Below are 16,588 nucleotides of genomic sequence, written 5' to 3'. Positions count from 1 at the left end.
GGGGATCCAAAGCTTTCCAGTGTGGTGTTGATCAACAGAGAACAGTGGTCGCGTAGCTGAACTGTGTGACTGAACCCATTTCCCAGCGTGAGCTGTGTGTGACAGTTCCTCAATGCTGCCTTTGCCTCAGTCCTTGCTATCAAGATCTTGAACTTCTGTATTTGAAACAAGGGAAAGCAATGAGTGAAGATGAAGTTGGAGATCAGCTGGGAAAATCTGACCCATGCAAGACCACGGGACGTGATGGGTTGCATCTGAGGATGCTGAAAAAGCTGCCTAATATCCTTGCAAAGTTGTTCTATCATTAAAAGGTCACAGAAAGCATGGGAAATCTGCAATAAAGGAAAGAAAGCAAATATATTGCACCCATCTGCCAAAGGACAGTCTAGGGACCATAAACCAATCAACTCCACTGCGCTCCTTGGAAAAATCATGGGTTGGGCCCTTTTGGAACACATTTTTGGGTATGTGAAATAGGAGGAGACTGGCAGCAGTCAGCATGGATTTGCCAAGGCAAAATCATGACTGATGATCCCATTTACCTTCCATGATAGATTTGCGAGTGAAAGAGATACAGCAATGGCCATCTGCCTTGTCTTTAGCAAGGCTCTCAGCGTGGTGTATGTGTGCGTCCAAGTTGGGATGTTAGATGGGTGGACAGATATGGAAAAAATCTGTTTGGACTCTGAAGGTAGTCAAAAACTTGTACTCTACATGGAGGCTGGTGACAGGTGTGGCACTGTGGGACCCTGTTTAACAGTAGTGGCCTGGAGGAGGTGATAGAGGGCACTCTTACTTGCTGAAGTCACCAAATGGAGGAAGCCAGCAGATACGCTTGAGGGCAGGAATGCGCTAATAAGGAACCTTGTACAATGTCCTGAAGTCCAGCACTAAAGAGGAAAGAACCCTTTGCAACACTGCAGTCAGGATTAGTAGGAGACCATCTCTGCTGAGAGGAATGCTCAGAACTGAGGGCAAGAAACAGAATATTTGGAAGAGGAAATGGCGGTAGGAACAAAGGTGCTTGCCTTGCGGAGTGTATGAAGGTATTTTGCCTTACATCCATGCTTCTGCTGTTGTTGTTATCTGTGCCTACTGTCAGAGCATATAACTTTTGTCCTGTTGCTCTTATCACTCATAAATGAGGATGATTTTTTTGCCACATTTAATAGACCTCTTGAGTTCCTTAGCTAAAAAATGCCAGGATAAGAATAAACATTTAAAAGCTGAATGACTGCTATTAGGAACAAGTAATGAACATTCTTTCCCCTCACTAAACCATATATTGCCTTCAGAAAATGATAAGCAAATTTAAAAAAAAAAAAGGGGGGGGGGAGGGGGAGTCAACAATTGAAAGAGCAGTTCTCTTAAGCAGTAGCAGTTTTCTGGGGAGAAGTAGGCATAGTCACCTTTATATGAAAGAAGGAAACGTGGTAAAGTCCTGGTTAGTGGAATTGCTTTTGGCAGTACAGGGTGATCCAACTTTTCAATTTCTGTGTGACATTTCTTACCTACTTTTCTTTGGCTTGCTGGGTTGTTGAAATGGACTTTTTTGTTTCCTTCATACACTTCATTATATATGAAATAACTTCTAGATTTCTGAGGTACTATTAGAAGGGGAAAAATCATAGCTTTTAAATACCTTAGTATGCCTGCTGAAAGAAATCTTGCTATTAACGATGTATCGAAGTCATACTGTGGCTGTTCGTCCCAGTTTGGGTAACAGATCTCAGTAGCCCTGCAGGTGGGAAAACGGTTTGTGAGCCCTTATATTCTGGTGTTCTTTTGTTGTTATTTTTCTTTTCATGCACAGATAAAGCATAGACATGCATATTCTTCTGCCTGAAAGCTGAATGTTACCAAATAGTAACGTGCCTTAGGCTGTGCGGAGTGTCGCTCCTGTTCTGCTCAGTTCCCACCTTGTGAGCAGTGTGGGCATTGAAGATAGGTATGCGTACATGAATTCCTAGGAGTTCATTAAATGTTGTTCATTTTTCTCCCTAAATGTGCTGGGGGCACTGCTTTAGTTTTGTTTAAAGTTCAGAGTATACTAGAGACTCTTGGAGCTATTCCTGCTTTAGGAGATGTACAGTTGATGTCACAATCACAGGGAAACCATGGAGTAGCTAGGAATTTGAATACATATGTTTCTGGCTGCCTGAATTTAAGAAATCAGTTGCTACACGTGTAGCATTCTGAAAAATATGCAGCTTTCAAAATGTTCATTTAAAAATAATAATAATAAAGCATGAGAAGCAGTGAAGTATCTCAGCTCTCTGTGTGTTGTCAATTTATTTCCAAAGGAAGGACAGAGCTTAGCTTTGCAGAGTGTAAGTGGCCCTTCTTTAGTGGTTGTCATGTTTCTCTCTCACCTTTTCCTTGTTGGTTCTTATAGGACCTATTTAGAATTGAATTCATGGCTTTGGAGGGTCTTTTAATAATCTTGTCTGTACTTTGGCTGTTTCTCATTTGTTTGTTTGCAGATAATTTAATGCAGATGTGTTAATCTTTGTACTTATTTACATCTAAAATGACCAAGGTACAAATGTTATTTTAAGACTTCAGCTGACAAGCAGCACTTAAGTTTCAAATATCCAGAGAGTGAAAAATATGGAATAAGTTACACAATATTAAAATGTTTTAGGGGTCAGAGTCGGTTTCTGGCAACAAATAGTATCATAGTTATGTCCTTTTGTTGGTCTTTCCAGTTAAGGCCTTTGAGCATCTATGCTGTTATCCCTCAAAAGAAGCCCTTTTTAGCCCAAGGATTTAAGTGTTTGTGAGGGAACAGAAAGTACTGACCAGTGTTCTGAAACATTTATAAAAGATACAGTTTTGGTTTTGCAGTAAAAACCTGTTAAAATGCTAATTGGATTATTCACACAGTACTTTCTCATTGCAAAAGAGAATAAAATGTGCCATTGTATTTTTTCTTCTCTGTTTCTGAGTTACACACCTTGCTTTCTTACCTTCCTCCAGCTTCTGTGTGCAGTTCTTTTTTTGGTGATGGATCTTTGCAATGTTTAGTCATGCATCTAAACGAAGCAGTGGAAATAGTCCTTAGAATGTCTTGCTGAGTTGTGCTTCAAGTTGTTCATTGCCAGAGAGATTTAGGTTTGGATGTACTTTGTAAAGAACTCTGGTCTTTGCAGTCGTTATTACTACAAATGAAGGCTATGATTAGAGTATCATGCAAAACAAAGGCAGGCAGAAAGCTGTTATTCTTGGTAGTCTGACATGTACAGTTCAAAATCTAGAATGCACTGCCTGTGCGTAGGAGGATTGCTGGCTCTTCTTGAAAGTTGTATTTCAGACTCTTGTAACAAAAGTATTGTTGCTTCAAACAGGAGACTTTGCTCATCTTGTTTTTTTTTCCATATTTTTATTCTTACGTACCTTGTGCAATACATACAAAAATATATCTAATAAAATGTCCATAAAAATCTTGCTTTAATCTTGCCTTGATCTTGCTGAAATAATTTCTGTACTGGAGAATGCTGCAAGCATTGCATAGCACCATAAGCGTGACCACCCTTCCTTGACAACTTAGAATCAGTGCCCTTGAAATCTTCTGTGGATCTAGGGATATATTTGCAACTCTTTTCTCCAAATAGACTTGTCTGGCTTCCTTTACAGTAAGTGGGATGGTGAGAAGACTGGTTATTTTTGGATGAGTGGGTGGAACAGCACTTCACATGCATTTTTCTACTGTAAGGTTAAATATTAATACCCGTTGCATGTTAAGCACATTTTTCAGGGTAACAAGAATATTATCCCCCCTCAGAAACTACAAGACAGAGCCATTAGCTTTTACTTGGTTATTCTAAATACTTCTTGTGACAAGAGATAGGTATTTCTTTTCTTTTAGGCTTTCTTTTCTACGGTAGTGTCTGTTCCTCGGCAAAACCTGAAGATGGCATTGGCTTCCTGCTTCATTCATCTTCAGAAGCATCTTTTGCTCTCTGAGTGTCCATAGGTATGTTCTGCGTGTGTTCGTCTTCATCTTCTCTTGCCCTAAAATGTTATTCAGGAGTAGAAATGTTAGTTAGAGCCAGATAGAAATTATACTGAAGAAATTTTGCATTAGAATGGTTTTAGATTGATCCAGGTTGATCTAGAAGTGTACCAAACCAAACTCTGTAAATTAAGTCTTATTGGTGGTTTGTACTTATATGAAGAGAGGATGACTAGTGTATCTTATGCCACTCTTCTTACAGTGGTCTTTCTTGGAGTAACTTTGATTTGGTGTGCAAGGGCAGAAACAGCTATAGGGACTAGGAGAAATGAGAATCAGCCTGGGCTAAGTGGGACATGAAAATTCAATTCCAAGATGGAATGTTTGGGTTCTGTCCCGGGGACCACAAAGGCATCTGATGATATGGGCATGTGCTGTGAGATGAGATGGGAGGCACCAGGGTAGAAATGGAAGGGAAAAAAAGCAGTGCATACTTTCCTTGGTGACTTCTTTTCTCCATGCTTTCTCCTCCATAAGCTGATGCCAGAAGGAGAAGGTGAACCCTTTGTATGTTACCTTTTTTTTTCTGAGAAAGGTACTTACGTCTCCTCATAGTCCTTGTTATCTCGACAGCAGCAGCAGTAGGCTAGAATACCAATAACTACAATTGCAGCAAGAACTCCTCCAGCAATGCCTGCATAAAGGGCAATGTTCATGGATGCTGTAAAGAAGGAAAAGAATTACCTCTTTGCAGTGAGAATGTTATCAAATGCGATCAGCACAAGCATTTGTCTTTAGATCCTACTGACAGAGTTTAACTACAGCAGTTAGAATTAGTCCTGTACTGGGTAGCTGATAAGCCTACAGGAACAGCCCCTGGTTCAGAACAACAGCTGTACTTTCTCGGGATCAGATTCACACTTTCGGGGTTTGGGTTTGTTATGTACACTTCTGGCTTTCTGCAAACTCTACGCATTAGTGAGCACATTTTAAATTAATGTGCTACTCTTCTTGAAAGAAAGCAGAACTTTTACATTTTGTTTACATTGCTTTTGTTAATGCTTTCACAGCTAGCTGGGGTGCCTCCTCTGTTGCTGCACAACATCGACCACTGCCAAGGGGACAGACGGACAGACTGAACGACCAGCATTCCTTCACTGAAAGCCAATTTATTGCTGTGCAACAAGCACTTATATACCGTGACATGTGACCGCCCAGCAAACCCACAAACCTGCCCAGGAAACCTGTGAACCAATCCCACTCCCATTGTACCACCCTCAGCCCCACCTATTACCCCAACATCCTCTAGTACGATTCTTCCAAAGGAATAGACTCTTACGTGGGACAACGCTGACTGTCATGTTGCAAAATTCCTTTCCCACGCTGTTTGTTGAAGTGCAGATGTAAAAGCCGGAGGTGTCTGCCGAGATGTTCTTCAGAGTTATTTGCTCTCCTGTTGTGAAACAGAAGTCCAGACAGGAGAAGAGGAGAACTTTAGGAGGGAAGGAAATGGGGACAGCAGCTCTTCAGTTCTAGCCCAGGATGGAAGGAGTGAGAAGTTGTTACGGGACAGATTGCTCCCTTTTGCTCAGGTGTTTCTGTGCTAGTCTCTAGGTCTTAGTGTGATTGGTAGGAGGACAAATGGAAGTGTGTTGTTTTCATTACAGAAAATGCAGTACTGGAACATTCCTTTTAGAAAGAAAACAAGAAAACTGTGGGTGGAGGATAAGGAAATATGTATGCTTAGTGACAGCTTTTCTTGCAGTAGGTAAATGGCCATGAACCCTTTTTGCTTTGAAATGTGAGACGGCACAAACCAGTGGTCTGACTTAGATGAGTGTCCATCTCATGAATTAACTTGTTAAATGGCAAAAAAGTTCTTCAGTCCTCCAATCCGTGGGATTTCAGATTTGAATTATGTAGCGGGGGGGGGGGCAGTAATGTTTTGCTCCGAGAGGGGCCATCCAGGCTGTGGAAATAAAGGAAGCAAAAGAAGTACAGTGGTACAGGAATGCTCTGACACCAGACACTGCCTATCCAACCTAGCAGAGTGCAGAACTGTAACTAAACCTTAGCTTTGTTTGTCAAGTGGTGCTTGTTACATCTCCAACTGTTGCTTATATGAGTACTTTGATCTTGTTTTCTACTGATAGAGGTCCAAATTCTGCTCCAAAATCCAAAAGCTCTGAATGCTCTTCAGTAGCTTTTTGATATGCTCTCTGTGATTTTCGGTTCTTTCTATCTCTTGTATGGGACAGAGATTCTGTTTAGTCTTTGCTGACGCCTAGTGCCAGCTAGAAAAAGAGCATGCAAACCAAGAATTAACAAGCTCCAGTTGTTTCATTTTTTAAAGTCTGTAATCTGAGCTTGCTTCACGTTTTCTTTCCTCCTCCAATACGATGTTTATAGCTCTCAGAACTGCAGTTTGCTACCGGACTGTAAATTCTACTATATTAACTTTAATTGCTGAGTCAAATTGGAAGAATGTGTGTCAGATACTGTCAATTCTGGAGTGGCTCCTGAGAGAGTTCTGTGGAATGGGTCTTGCTTAGCCTAGCACAGTAAAAAGCGTATTGCTTGGAGTGACAGTGGGACATGCAGCCACCAGGGGGGCCGGGGACACCTGATTTGCTTACTAACAGCAAATCAGGATGGAAACAGAAATCTGATGGAAACAGAAATCATGTGGAAATGGATCGGAAAAGAACAGAATGAAAGCAGGAGTGAGCAGATAGCTGTTGCTTTGAGAAGACGAATCAGGGTGTGTGTGTAGGGCTGTGCCTGATGCACCGGCACCACTTAGTGGCCAGTCAAGTGACTGTGATTTGTGTTTCTCTGTACGTTCCATTTTTTGGAGGGGAGGGGGAGCATAACTTATACAAGGATCACCTACTGGGAGCTGAATAGCCTACAGTCTTAACATATTTAGTTTAGCAATGCTACAATAACTTAAGCCAGGAAACACAGGTTCAGACATGTAGTCTGTCTCTTTGGAGTTTAACATATCAGGAAGAAAGGAAGTGGCTTGGAGTAATAAATCTGGGTCCTGTGATACTACTGCACTTTAAAGGCTATTAAACTCACATTTTTCTATGAATAATTCTACTTGAGGTCCATGGACATTCATATCCTTTTCTCAGATTCTGATGTAAAAATGAAAGCAAATAAAGCATTAGGGCTTTTGTGACAGACCTGAAGAATTGGAAGCTTCTTTTATTCTCTAAGTAGGAATGGTGTAACTGTTTCTCATTACACTTTCCTCTAGCTTAAGAGTCATCTCTGGAAGGAAAGAAGCTTCCTGAACCAACTTTTGTTTGCCCTAACTCCTGAAAGTAACCTGCTTATTGTCAAGTGAGCTGAGATATAAAGGGACACTAGAAAACTGGATTTTACTCCTTGTGCTATCCCACCCTTACATCCAGCAATTGAGTAGGAATTATTTTTGGCCGCTTCCAAAGAGAGACAGCTTTCTTGCCAGGTAAGAACTAAAGTGCAAGTCTTAGTGACCACTGTTATTGCAAGTAGCAGTCCTTTTCACCTTGTTAAGTTACTCAGGAATATATCTTATGAAAAGGACAATTTCTTAAAATCCTGGTTAAAGGATTTCCTAGAAAAAGAGTTCTAGTGTGTTTTTTTTATTTGCATTTCAAAGTCTTTGTAACCTGGAACTAGAGAGAGCTCAAAGCCTTGGTGTCTTTGAAATTCCCATACCATTTGTTGTTTGTAGTACACGGGGCTCGTTTTGTACGTTGAAGCTTTGCCAGGTATATGTGGGTTTTGGGGAGCCCTCATGAGAAAAGCAGGTTAGATTGATAGTCTGTCCATATTCTGCTGTGCCCACAATCTTGCATTCCGGCTTGGATGGTGCAACTTAAGGAAGGAAAAGAGAATTTGGTTAATCATATGTAGTATTTTGTTTCAACCCATTTCCTGCATTTGTGTTTTTATTCCTCCTGAACAGAGGAACAGTCTCTTCTCAGAGGAAGATTGTCCCTAATCAGTGTATTCCTCCTTGATGCTTGTTGGTCAAGAAGAAAATGTAAGATACGTTTTGGGATATCTCTAATAATGTTGGGTAACTCTTCCTTTGATAACTGGAGAGTGATAAGCCAGAGTGCATGAGGAGAGATCTGTAATGAGCTTACTAAGTTACTAGGAAAATGACCTATACAACTCTAAATATTTTCTACAGTAAAGTATCTAACAGATTTGGATGCTTTAAGCCTTCCAACCTACCTCTGTAGTTGTAGGAAAAGACCAAAAAGAGGATTGTGGATTATGATTTACTAGGAGATATTTCTTCTATTAGAAAGTCAATTTTATAAAGAAAAAAACCAAAACAAAACAAAAAGAAACCAACAGTATGGACTTTAGAAGAAGGATAGTGGATTGTCTAATGAATCTAATGCTTACTGAGGACGTAAAGACTTGTGAGTGCAGACTGCCGGGGGGGGTCATTCCGTAGACGGACGCTGCATATGTATGTCCCATTGTCTTCCATGGTTACTGCATTGATGGTGATGCTGATGTCTCCACTGTTGACATCACCAGTAAACTGTATTCGGTTCTCATAGCCCTTGCCATACTGTACAAGTCCATCGAAATACCTAGTGACAGCATCATCCTGTCAGAGAGGGAGGGAAACTAAGCAATCTTAGGTTCTTCTGTGCAAGTCTATGGTCTAACTCCATAGATTAGCTCATTCTTAAGAGAAGAATAACTCAGAAAAGAATAACAGGGAAAAAAACCAACAACATGGAAGTTCAAAAGAGCGAGGGTTTCTGTCTGGAATCCTCCTTACATCTTTTCTGCCAATTTCTTTTGCTGGGTCTTTTTTAATTTTCCTCACCATGATTGGACATTGAGACTTGTTTGATATCCATGTGTCAACAAAATCCTCCTATGATTATACGTATTCCTTTGCCTTCTTCCAGCAATGATCTTAGGAGAAGAAACCTTTGACAATTACTGCAAGGAAGGCTTCAAGTGCTGCTTCTCCTCTCACTAATCCCCAAGAGCAACTTTAGAGGTCTTTATGTTGTATTCCCTCTGAATGTAAGAGACCTCAAGAATCTCCCCATGTACTAGTATCAACTAAAACCTCTTATACAGCATCAAATACATAAATACGTATATACACAATATATGTATACTACACATACATAAAAATTTACAAAGCTTTTTATAAAGTATCTGAATATATCATACATAAACAGATATAAACCCAAGAGACATACAGCAATGTATCCTCAATATACAGTTGCAAGACCAAAAGAGAAAGAAGGGTGGGGACTTGCCTAATATCACACAACAGATTTGTATTCAATTGAATCTACCATTAAGATTTCTAATTGCATAGGTCTGAGACTAAAGAAAGTCTTGAAGGGATCCTTTCCTTCTAAAACATGTTCCCACTGTCCTGCTTCCATCTTTCTTCCCACCTCCCTCCTGGATGCCCTATTGTATGTTTTGTCATGCAACTTGATTTACCGCACTAATGATTTTCTTCCAGACAACAAAATCTCCTGAGCTGGTGACCATATTAGTATTAAAATTACAACGGAGAGTAGCATTGTTCCCTCGTGCAACCTCTACTTTCTTGATAGGTGTTTCCACAGTGAGGGCATAAGCAGTCACCAGAACTAGAAAGAGAATAAATTCATTAGTCAGCAAAACTAATGGCATCTGATTTCTACGTTTGACTTTTTTACCTGCCACAATAACCTACAACCTCCCCCCTGTTAGTCATGGCATTCTCTTCTGAGCAGGAGGCAACATATGCTGCTGCTGACCCTCTATAGGGAGCTGCTGCACAGGATGGTGGAGAGCTAAGCTCTGCTTTCTTTGCCTCACTTCCCTCTTCTTTATCTGCACAAACACTTCTGTGGACTTTATAAAGGTGTAATCTGTTTTGAGCCCTCTTTCTATATTTTTGTATAGCACCATTTGGAAACTCTGCATCTGAAGCCAGATAGAATGTAGGGAGAAGGGACAGGAAATGCTGCTTAGAGGCATTCCTGCAACAAGGAGGAGTAAGGTCCAGTAAGGAGAAAGATGGAAGAGGACAGAGATGTATGCTCCCCTGAGAGGGGCATGCTGTAGTGGTGAAGGTTTGCTTCTGGAGTGACCAGGCTGAGTTGGTGCTCCTCAGGAAGGATGTGAGTAAAATACTGCCATCTAGCAAGCATGGTTCAGCCATGGTTCTGTTTGTCTGAGATCCACAAGGAAATGGAGTGCATAAGGGAGAGAAGAAAGGACATCTGGATTTCAATGTGAGTTGCACAAGGATTGTAAATACAAGCTTTTTTAGACAAAAAATTGTCACAGCCACATGCCATAGGTCAATAGAAATGAGCCATTGGCAAATCAACACTACCAAATCCTGTACTGTAGTAGTAGTGCACTATATTCTCCCTTTAAAAAATAACGATGTAAGGACCCAAAAGATTTTGATTTTCACCACAGGTTAGTATGAGACAGCTGGCACTAGGATCTGCTCCCCAATAAGGGGCAAAACCTTCTGCAGCAGCTTACTGGTTCCAGTCTGTTTCCCACAGTAAATGGCCTTTCAGTCTCTTTGTAGACACGGCCTATCCTGCCAGAACTGCTGCATTTCCCTCTCCTGAGACGAGATGAATGGGAATTTCCACAGCAGCCACACCTTTTCTCTCCTCTGCACACTCTTTCCTTACTGCAAAGCAGAGATGCCCTCCTTTCCACAGCTGTCTTTAGAAAGCTTCAGGCGTTTTCAGCAGAACTGCCAAGATTGGTTTTTCTGCTTGGTAGCGTCCTGGTAAGAAAAGGCTCATTGACTGGAGAAAGTTGCCACCTTTCTGTGTTCTCAACTCTGTAATTGAGTTTTCTGTGGTCTTGATTATTAAGCATATTGGTTTCTTCCTCATGGCAGTAGTGGTTTCTACTCTCTAAGGCACTGATTCATCTGTAACCATTGACAGCCACACAAGGAAAACTAGAAGGGCAAAGTACCTCTAGCATTGTTTTATTGCAGCCACTCCCTGGTCTTTCCCAGTTCTGCAGCAGTCAGCACAAGGGCCACGCTTGCACAGCCTAAGGGCTTTCTGACTGTTTCTAATCATTCCCCCTGCATGAGAGGCACCTATAAAAGCCATCTTGTTGCCTGTTGCAACTGGATAGAGATGCTTTCCTACATTGAGGTGGAAAGCATCATAATCTGTACTAGAAGATGAAGCAAAACCAATTTCCTGATCCTTTTGTCACTCAGAAACTTGTTCCACCAGGCCAGGCTTCACTGACAGGTCATTAACTTAGCCCTGAGGCAGAGGAGAAACTGTCCAGCCCTAAGGCTTCACTCAGAAGTGCTGTGGCTTCTTCCAGTTGGATGACTGAAATCCTACAGTAAAAGAGATTTGGCTTTTGTTTTGTTTTCCCAAACATCTTCAGTGCACGGTCATGGAACAGTGGTGTACTGAAGAAACAGTCTGTAACAAGAGAGATGTCTTATTTGTGTGTTGCTGTTATCCTAATGCCCAACATCTTCTGATGCTCTCCTATTTTTCACCTATGACATCTTTTTCTTACTTCCATGTTGCCTGTGTTACATCTCCTTTTGGCTTTCAGTGAAGCTGCATGATCTCATCCTGAGGTGCAGTTTACATTGCTGATTTCTCTCCATCCTTTTTCTCACCACATTTGACCCCATCAAAGTCATCACCAGCCAGCTGGTTACTGCTGGTATGTATTTTGAATAGATTTAGTCCCCATTTCTTATGTAACTGAAAGGACAGGAGAATCAGTTCTGACAGAACTTGAGGAAAACAGTGGGGACAAATAACCACTATATCACTAGATGGATGGCATCATCTAGATTTAAGCCTTAGGATTACTTTTTGTCATTATTAAGTATGTTTATAATATTTTTTTTTAAATTGAGAAAAGTTTTACCTCCCTCTACTCAATTTAAAACATTAGTACTAGTGCAAAGGAAGAAGAAAATCAGTGTTTACTTTCATATTGTTATTGTACACATACTAGTGTGTAGTATCAATACAGAGTGAAAGGCAATTAGTAGAGCTGAAACCAATTAAAGGGATATTTTCCATGCTGAAAAGATTCTGATCAAGCAGGACTGTTATTGCTGAGTTGCCTTGGTTAGTTAGGCTAGTGAGGAACAGAGCTGAAAAGTGTTAAATCACATTTTACAAGGAAATGCTTGGATTTAATTTCTACTAAGAAACTTAGCTGAAAATCAGTTCTGACATGGGAGGGGGAAAACCTCTCACGTGTGAGATCTGCGTTAAAATTAAGTATTCTGTTTGATTCAGAATGACCAATTTGGGGCCTTCCATTCAGCAAGAAGGATGCAGTAGCAGTCAGTCTCACACTGTAGTGGGAAGTTCAGCAGAAGGCAGCCTCCACAGACAGCTTGATATGAGTCATTCAAGGCAGCTCTTGCGTTCCCACCCCGCACTGCAATGTGTTGTGTAGTTGTTCTGCTCTAGTGCACTGGAGGAAGCTACTATACTTCTTCATTATATTTTTTTCACTCTGAATTATCATTTGAGTCCCAGACAGCCAAGAGCTTCGCGCAGTGTACAGACGGTAAACTTCTCTGAGCAGAAATCCATAATTAAGATAGCATAAAGGGTGAGGATAAGGAAAAAGATGAACAAATACTAACACTGTTATGCAATTTACACAATGATCGCCAGATTATGACTCAAGTCATGTTTGTTTTATTCAGTGCATGATTCCTTTTCCTAAATAGATTAAACCTCGTGAATTTCCTTCCTGTGGGTCTGTTTGTGGAAGCAAGGCTTTCAGGAGTTTTGATTGAAAAACTGAGTGGTTTCCATGTAAGTAGCTTCCTTTAAAGTCTGAAAGATGACATAGGACCATTTATAGGAGAAGACAAGAACGAAAGCAGTGAGACTCAGACTCTGCAAGGCAAGGTAAGGAAGAGGGAGCCTGACAAAGGCCGGGGCAAACTGCAAATGCATAGGCAGGGATCACTGTGCATCCCTTTGACGCAAGTAATATATAAAGATAACAGATCATACAGAGTATTTATAAACAGTAGGAGTTAAACTCATGGAGACATTTACTCCATGCAGATATACATATAAAAGAATAAAACTCAAGGGCTTTTCCACTTTAGTTGAGGAAATGCCTTCTTGAAGACGAAATGCTGCGTTTAACAGGAGGCGTTACAATTGGTTTCAGAGATATTTTTCGGCCTCTTGAAGTACAACATTCTTTTCCTGTTTCTAAAGTTGACTTGTAGCTTTACGAAATGCTTGTGAGTCTGGGCATTGAGCACAGGGGAACTGCACACGCCTGCCTGATCATCAACGTGCAGAAACTTATATTAAACCAAAGCACACCAAGTCTGCTGTATTACTCAGATTTTGTTGTGCTGTTTCCTTCTACCCAACCCTTGAAGATACAACCAAATCAGTACTCACCTGAACTGCAAACGAACAGCTGAAGCCCTTTCATTGCTGTCCTCCTCCTTTCACCTCAGGGTGCTCTTCCTTTTAACTTGGAGGTGGCTAGAGAAGAAATTGACTTTAGCTGAAGGCTACTGCACAGTGACATCACAGGTCCACTTCCTCATACTCTTTTAAAGTGCTCTGCTTCGCCCCTCCTCCCACCCAGAATGGGAAGTTGGATTACCAATAGCATTTGATATCTCTTGCCGCTCTCTGCCCCCTGGAGTCAGGAAACGTACCCTCTTGTGAACTTTCTCCCCCAGTTAACTGCCTCTCCCAGTTTCTCATAACACACAGGAGCGTAAGGAGAGAGTGGAGGCGATCCAAGGAGTACGATAATTGGGAGTGCGCAACGCAACGGCTGAAGTCATTGTTTGGCGCGTCTGAGTTAATGGTGGGGCAGAGGCTGTGATGCAGACAAGAAGACGGCCTGGTGCTCCTGCAATTCCACCACCCTGCTGTCGCGGCAGAGAGACAAGGCACGCTGAGGGTAACGCCAGGTCATGTCTGTCACAGGTGGATCCACTTCCAGTAGTTGTTCTTCATCTCTGTGGTAGATCTGCCTCCATGGGCAATCTTAAAACTATAGCAGCGTAATCATGCATCATCTGGCAAAGGGAATGAAAAGTAGTTTAAAAACGTTTCCCGATGGTACAAGACTGTTGAGAGCAGTGGAATTTAAGAGTTGTAGAAATATGCGAAGATACCAAGTAACTGAATTACAAAGTTGTTTAGGAATTCTGTATTTTCAAATGTTATATTGTTAAATGTAAATGAAAACAGACAAGAGAGGAATCTATGCAAGGATGAATACTGAAGTTGTGGATAATTCTCTTAAAAACTGATTAGGTACTTAGTGATGGAGGTAGGTAAATCTAGAAATGATTAGTGAAGCAATAGGAAAGAAAAATGAAAAATCATTACAACTATATAAAATACAATGCTCTTGTACTTGTAGTGCTGTCAGCACATACTGTTATTCCCTAACCCCTTCTAAAGGGATTTAAAAAAAAAAAAAAGGCAAAGTAGAGAGTAAGGCATAAAAATGTAAGAACTGCATTAATGGGAAAGACCAAAAGCCTACTGTCCATTTTTCTGACAGCCAGCAGTGGTGGATGTCCAGAAAGAATCTAGGCCAGGTGCAGTGATGCATGACTATGATTTGTAGCTCAGGGATTTCCTGGTGCCATATCTTTGTAAAACTTGGAGCCCTGGACAGATTCATTTATTTTTTTCTCACTTTGTTCAATCCTTTTTTGAAACCACGTAAACTTATAGCAACAACAGAATCCAGTAGAAAGGTGTCTCACTGGTCAGAAGTACAGAAGAAGTTCTGCATCAAGCAAAATTAAGGTAGACTGTGATTATTCAGCTTGGAAGAAATATGGATGAGAACATTATAGAAGGTTCCTGAGCAAGGCAACCAACTTTTTCTGTTGCAAGTCAACAGAAAAAGGAGGGGTAAGAATAAGGCTAAGAAGCTCAAAGCAAAAAAACAGAAGTTGGATATAAGTGAAGTCTTCCAAGCAGTGCCTGCCACTCTGCAATCACTCAAAGTAGTAACAGATCTTCTGTGGTACTTTGCCAGGAAATACAAACCAGTACCTGCATAGATCTGTCAGATGATATCATGAATGATAGTGGTACAGTCCTTTGTAATTCCAGCCTCCTCCTCTGTCCATAAGCCAGTTTCTCCCAGTTTGCCCTAGGAATTTAGAAGAAAATCATAGCATCTGATGATCTTTGTGGGTCTCTTCCAGCTAGGGATTCTGTGACTCTTAGCCCGATGTTCAAAGCTTTTATGCTCGTCTGTCCAACTGCATGGCTTGCACAACAGCTGTGTGTGCCAAAGTTACTTCCTCTCTTTCCTCTGAAAAAGGCTGTTGAATAAGCTGATCAATGGCTTGCAGCATGCTAGCTACACATTCACTGAGGCATGTACAGTGAAAGTCCAGCCACTGCTCACATGTTCTGTATGGACAGTTGGAAGGCAAAAATTCCCACTAATTTAATTGACTGAATGTCTTGGTTTTGGCTAGGATAGAGTTAATTTCCTTTGTAGAGGATTATATTGTGCTGTATTGTAGATTTTTGATGAAAACAGTGGTGAGAGCACACTGATGATTCAGTTGTTGCAGAGCAGTGCTTGCAGAGAGCCAAGGGCTCTCCTGCTCCTTGTGCCGCCCTGCCAGCCAGGAGCTGGGGATGCACTGGGAGCTGGGAAGGGATTCAGCCCAGACAGTGACACAGACTGGCCAAAGGGATGTCCTCCACTGCACGTCCTCATGCTCAGCAACAAAAGCAGAAAGAACGAGGAAGAGAAAGGCATTCAGAGCGATGGTGTTTGTCTTCACAAGGAACCACTAAGCGTGCTGAGCCCTACTTTCTTGGGAGTGGCTGTACACCTGCCTGCCTGTGGGAAGCAACAAATGAATTCCTAGCTTGGGTTTGCTTGTGCGCGCAGCTTTTAATGTACTTAGAAAACTTTCTTTGTCTCAACTCATGAGTTACCATCACAGTTCTCTCCCTGACCCCACCTGGAGAGCATGAACAAGAGGTGCTGAGGCTGTGTGGGGCTGCCTGCTGGGTTAAACCTGTACTCTGGAGAATGAAAGGAGGGCTAAGGGCAGTTCTGGCAAATACCTGATGTTACATTTAACTGATGCAGCTGGCCATTATGCTTTTTAAACTCTTTGCTGCCAATGGACACCTGGGATGTCTCCGTAGACAGTAAGTTAACATGCTGGCACTGTGATGGATAATGCCCTGTTTTTGGAGACTTAGCTAGATAAATCTGTTGTCCTAAGTTCTATAGACAGAATATACTTCAGCATGTTCAGGACATGTACATAAATCTGATATTAAGCAATTTGTTTAGATGCCCTCTATTTACCACTCCTGTTAGTTTGGAATATTCAGACTCTTAAATCCTGATAATTTTTCCCAACAGTTCTTTTTTTGCAGGCCTCAGGAGTTTTTGATAAATGTGGGAGACAAATGCACAGTTTAGCTATAAGAATTCTGTAGAGCTCTGTGTGCAGGAATGGGACAGCTGGAAGTTTTAAGGGATTTTAATTTGGTTTTTGTGTTGACTTTCTTTCTTTTCTTGTAGTATGTGCTACAAAACTCATAGGCGTTGACACCACCATGATCCCATAAGCTG

The 16,588-nt window shown here is 41.3% G+C and overlaps 1 protein-coding gene across 1 annotated transcript; it reads right to left on the bottom strand.

The window, feature by feature from the left end:
* Positions 1–3,360: 3,360 nt before the first annotated feature.
* On the bottom strand, positions 3,361–13,609 carry GPA33 (glycoprotein A33). The gene is made up of 7 exons (XM_031612547.2): positions 13,399–13,609; positions 9,446–9,597; positions 8,369–8,579; positions 7,667–7,825; positions 5,295–5,408; positions 4,559–4,676; positions 3,361–4,014 (listed from the first exon to the last, which is right to left on the bottom strand). The coding sequence occupies exons 1-7, from the start codon at positions 13,430–13,432 to the stop codon at positions 3,933–3,935; spliced, it is 870 nt and encodes a 289-aa protein (XP_031468407.1). The 5' UTR covers positions 13,433–13,609; the 3' UTR covers positions 3,361–3,932.
* Positions 13,610–16,588: the final 2,979 nt, after the last annotated feature.

Source organism: Phasianus colchicus, chromosome 1 (genome assembly GCF_987193195.1).
Source record: "Phasianus colchicus chromosome 1, bPhaCol1.hap1.1, whole genome shotgun sequence".
Lineage (NCBI taxonomy): Eukaryota > Metazoa > Chordata > Aves > Galliformes > Phasianidae > Phasianus > Phasianus colchicus.
This window is presented reverse-complemented; position numbering and strand designations above follow the sequence as displayed.

Bases quoted from the DNA above. Each gene is read 5' to 3' on its own strand.
- GPA33 (XM_031612547.2), bottom strand. From the start codon at position 13,432: ATGAAAGGGCTTCAGCTGTTCGTTTGCAGTTCAG. The intron at 7,826-8,368 runs GTAAGCATTAGA...TCCTTCCTTAAG, and splicing joins CACAAGTCTTTACGTCCTCA to TTGCACCATCCAAGCCGGAA. The intron at 4,677-5,294 runs GTAAGAGTCTAT...CCTTCTTTACAG, and splicing joins GACAGTCAGCGTTGTCCCAC to CATCCATGAACATTGCCCTT.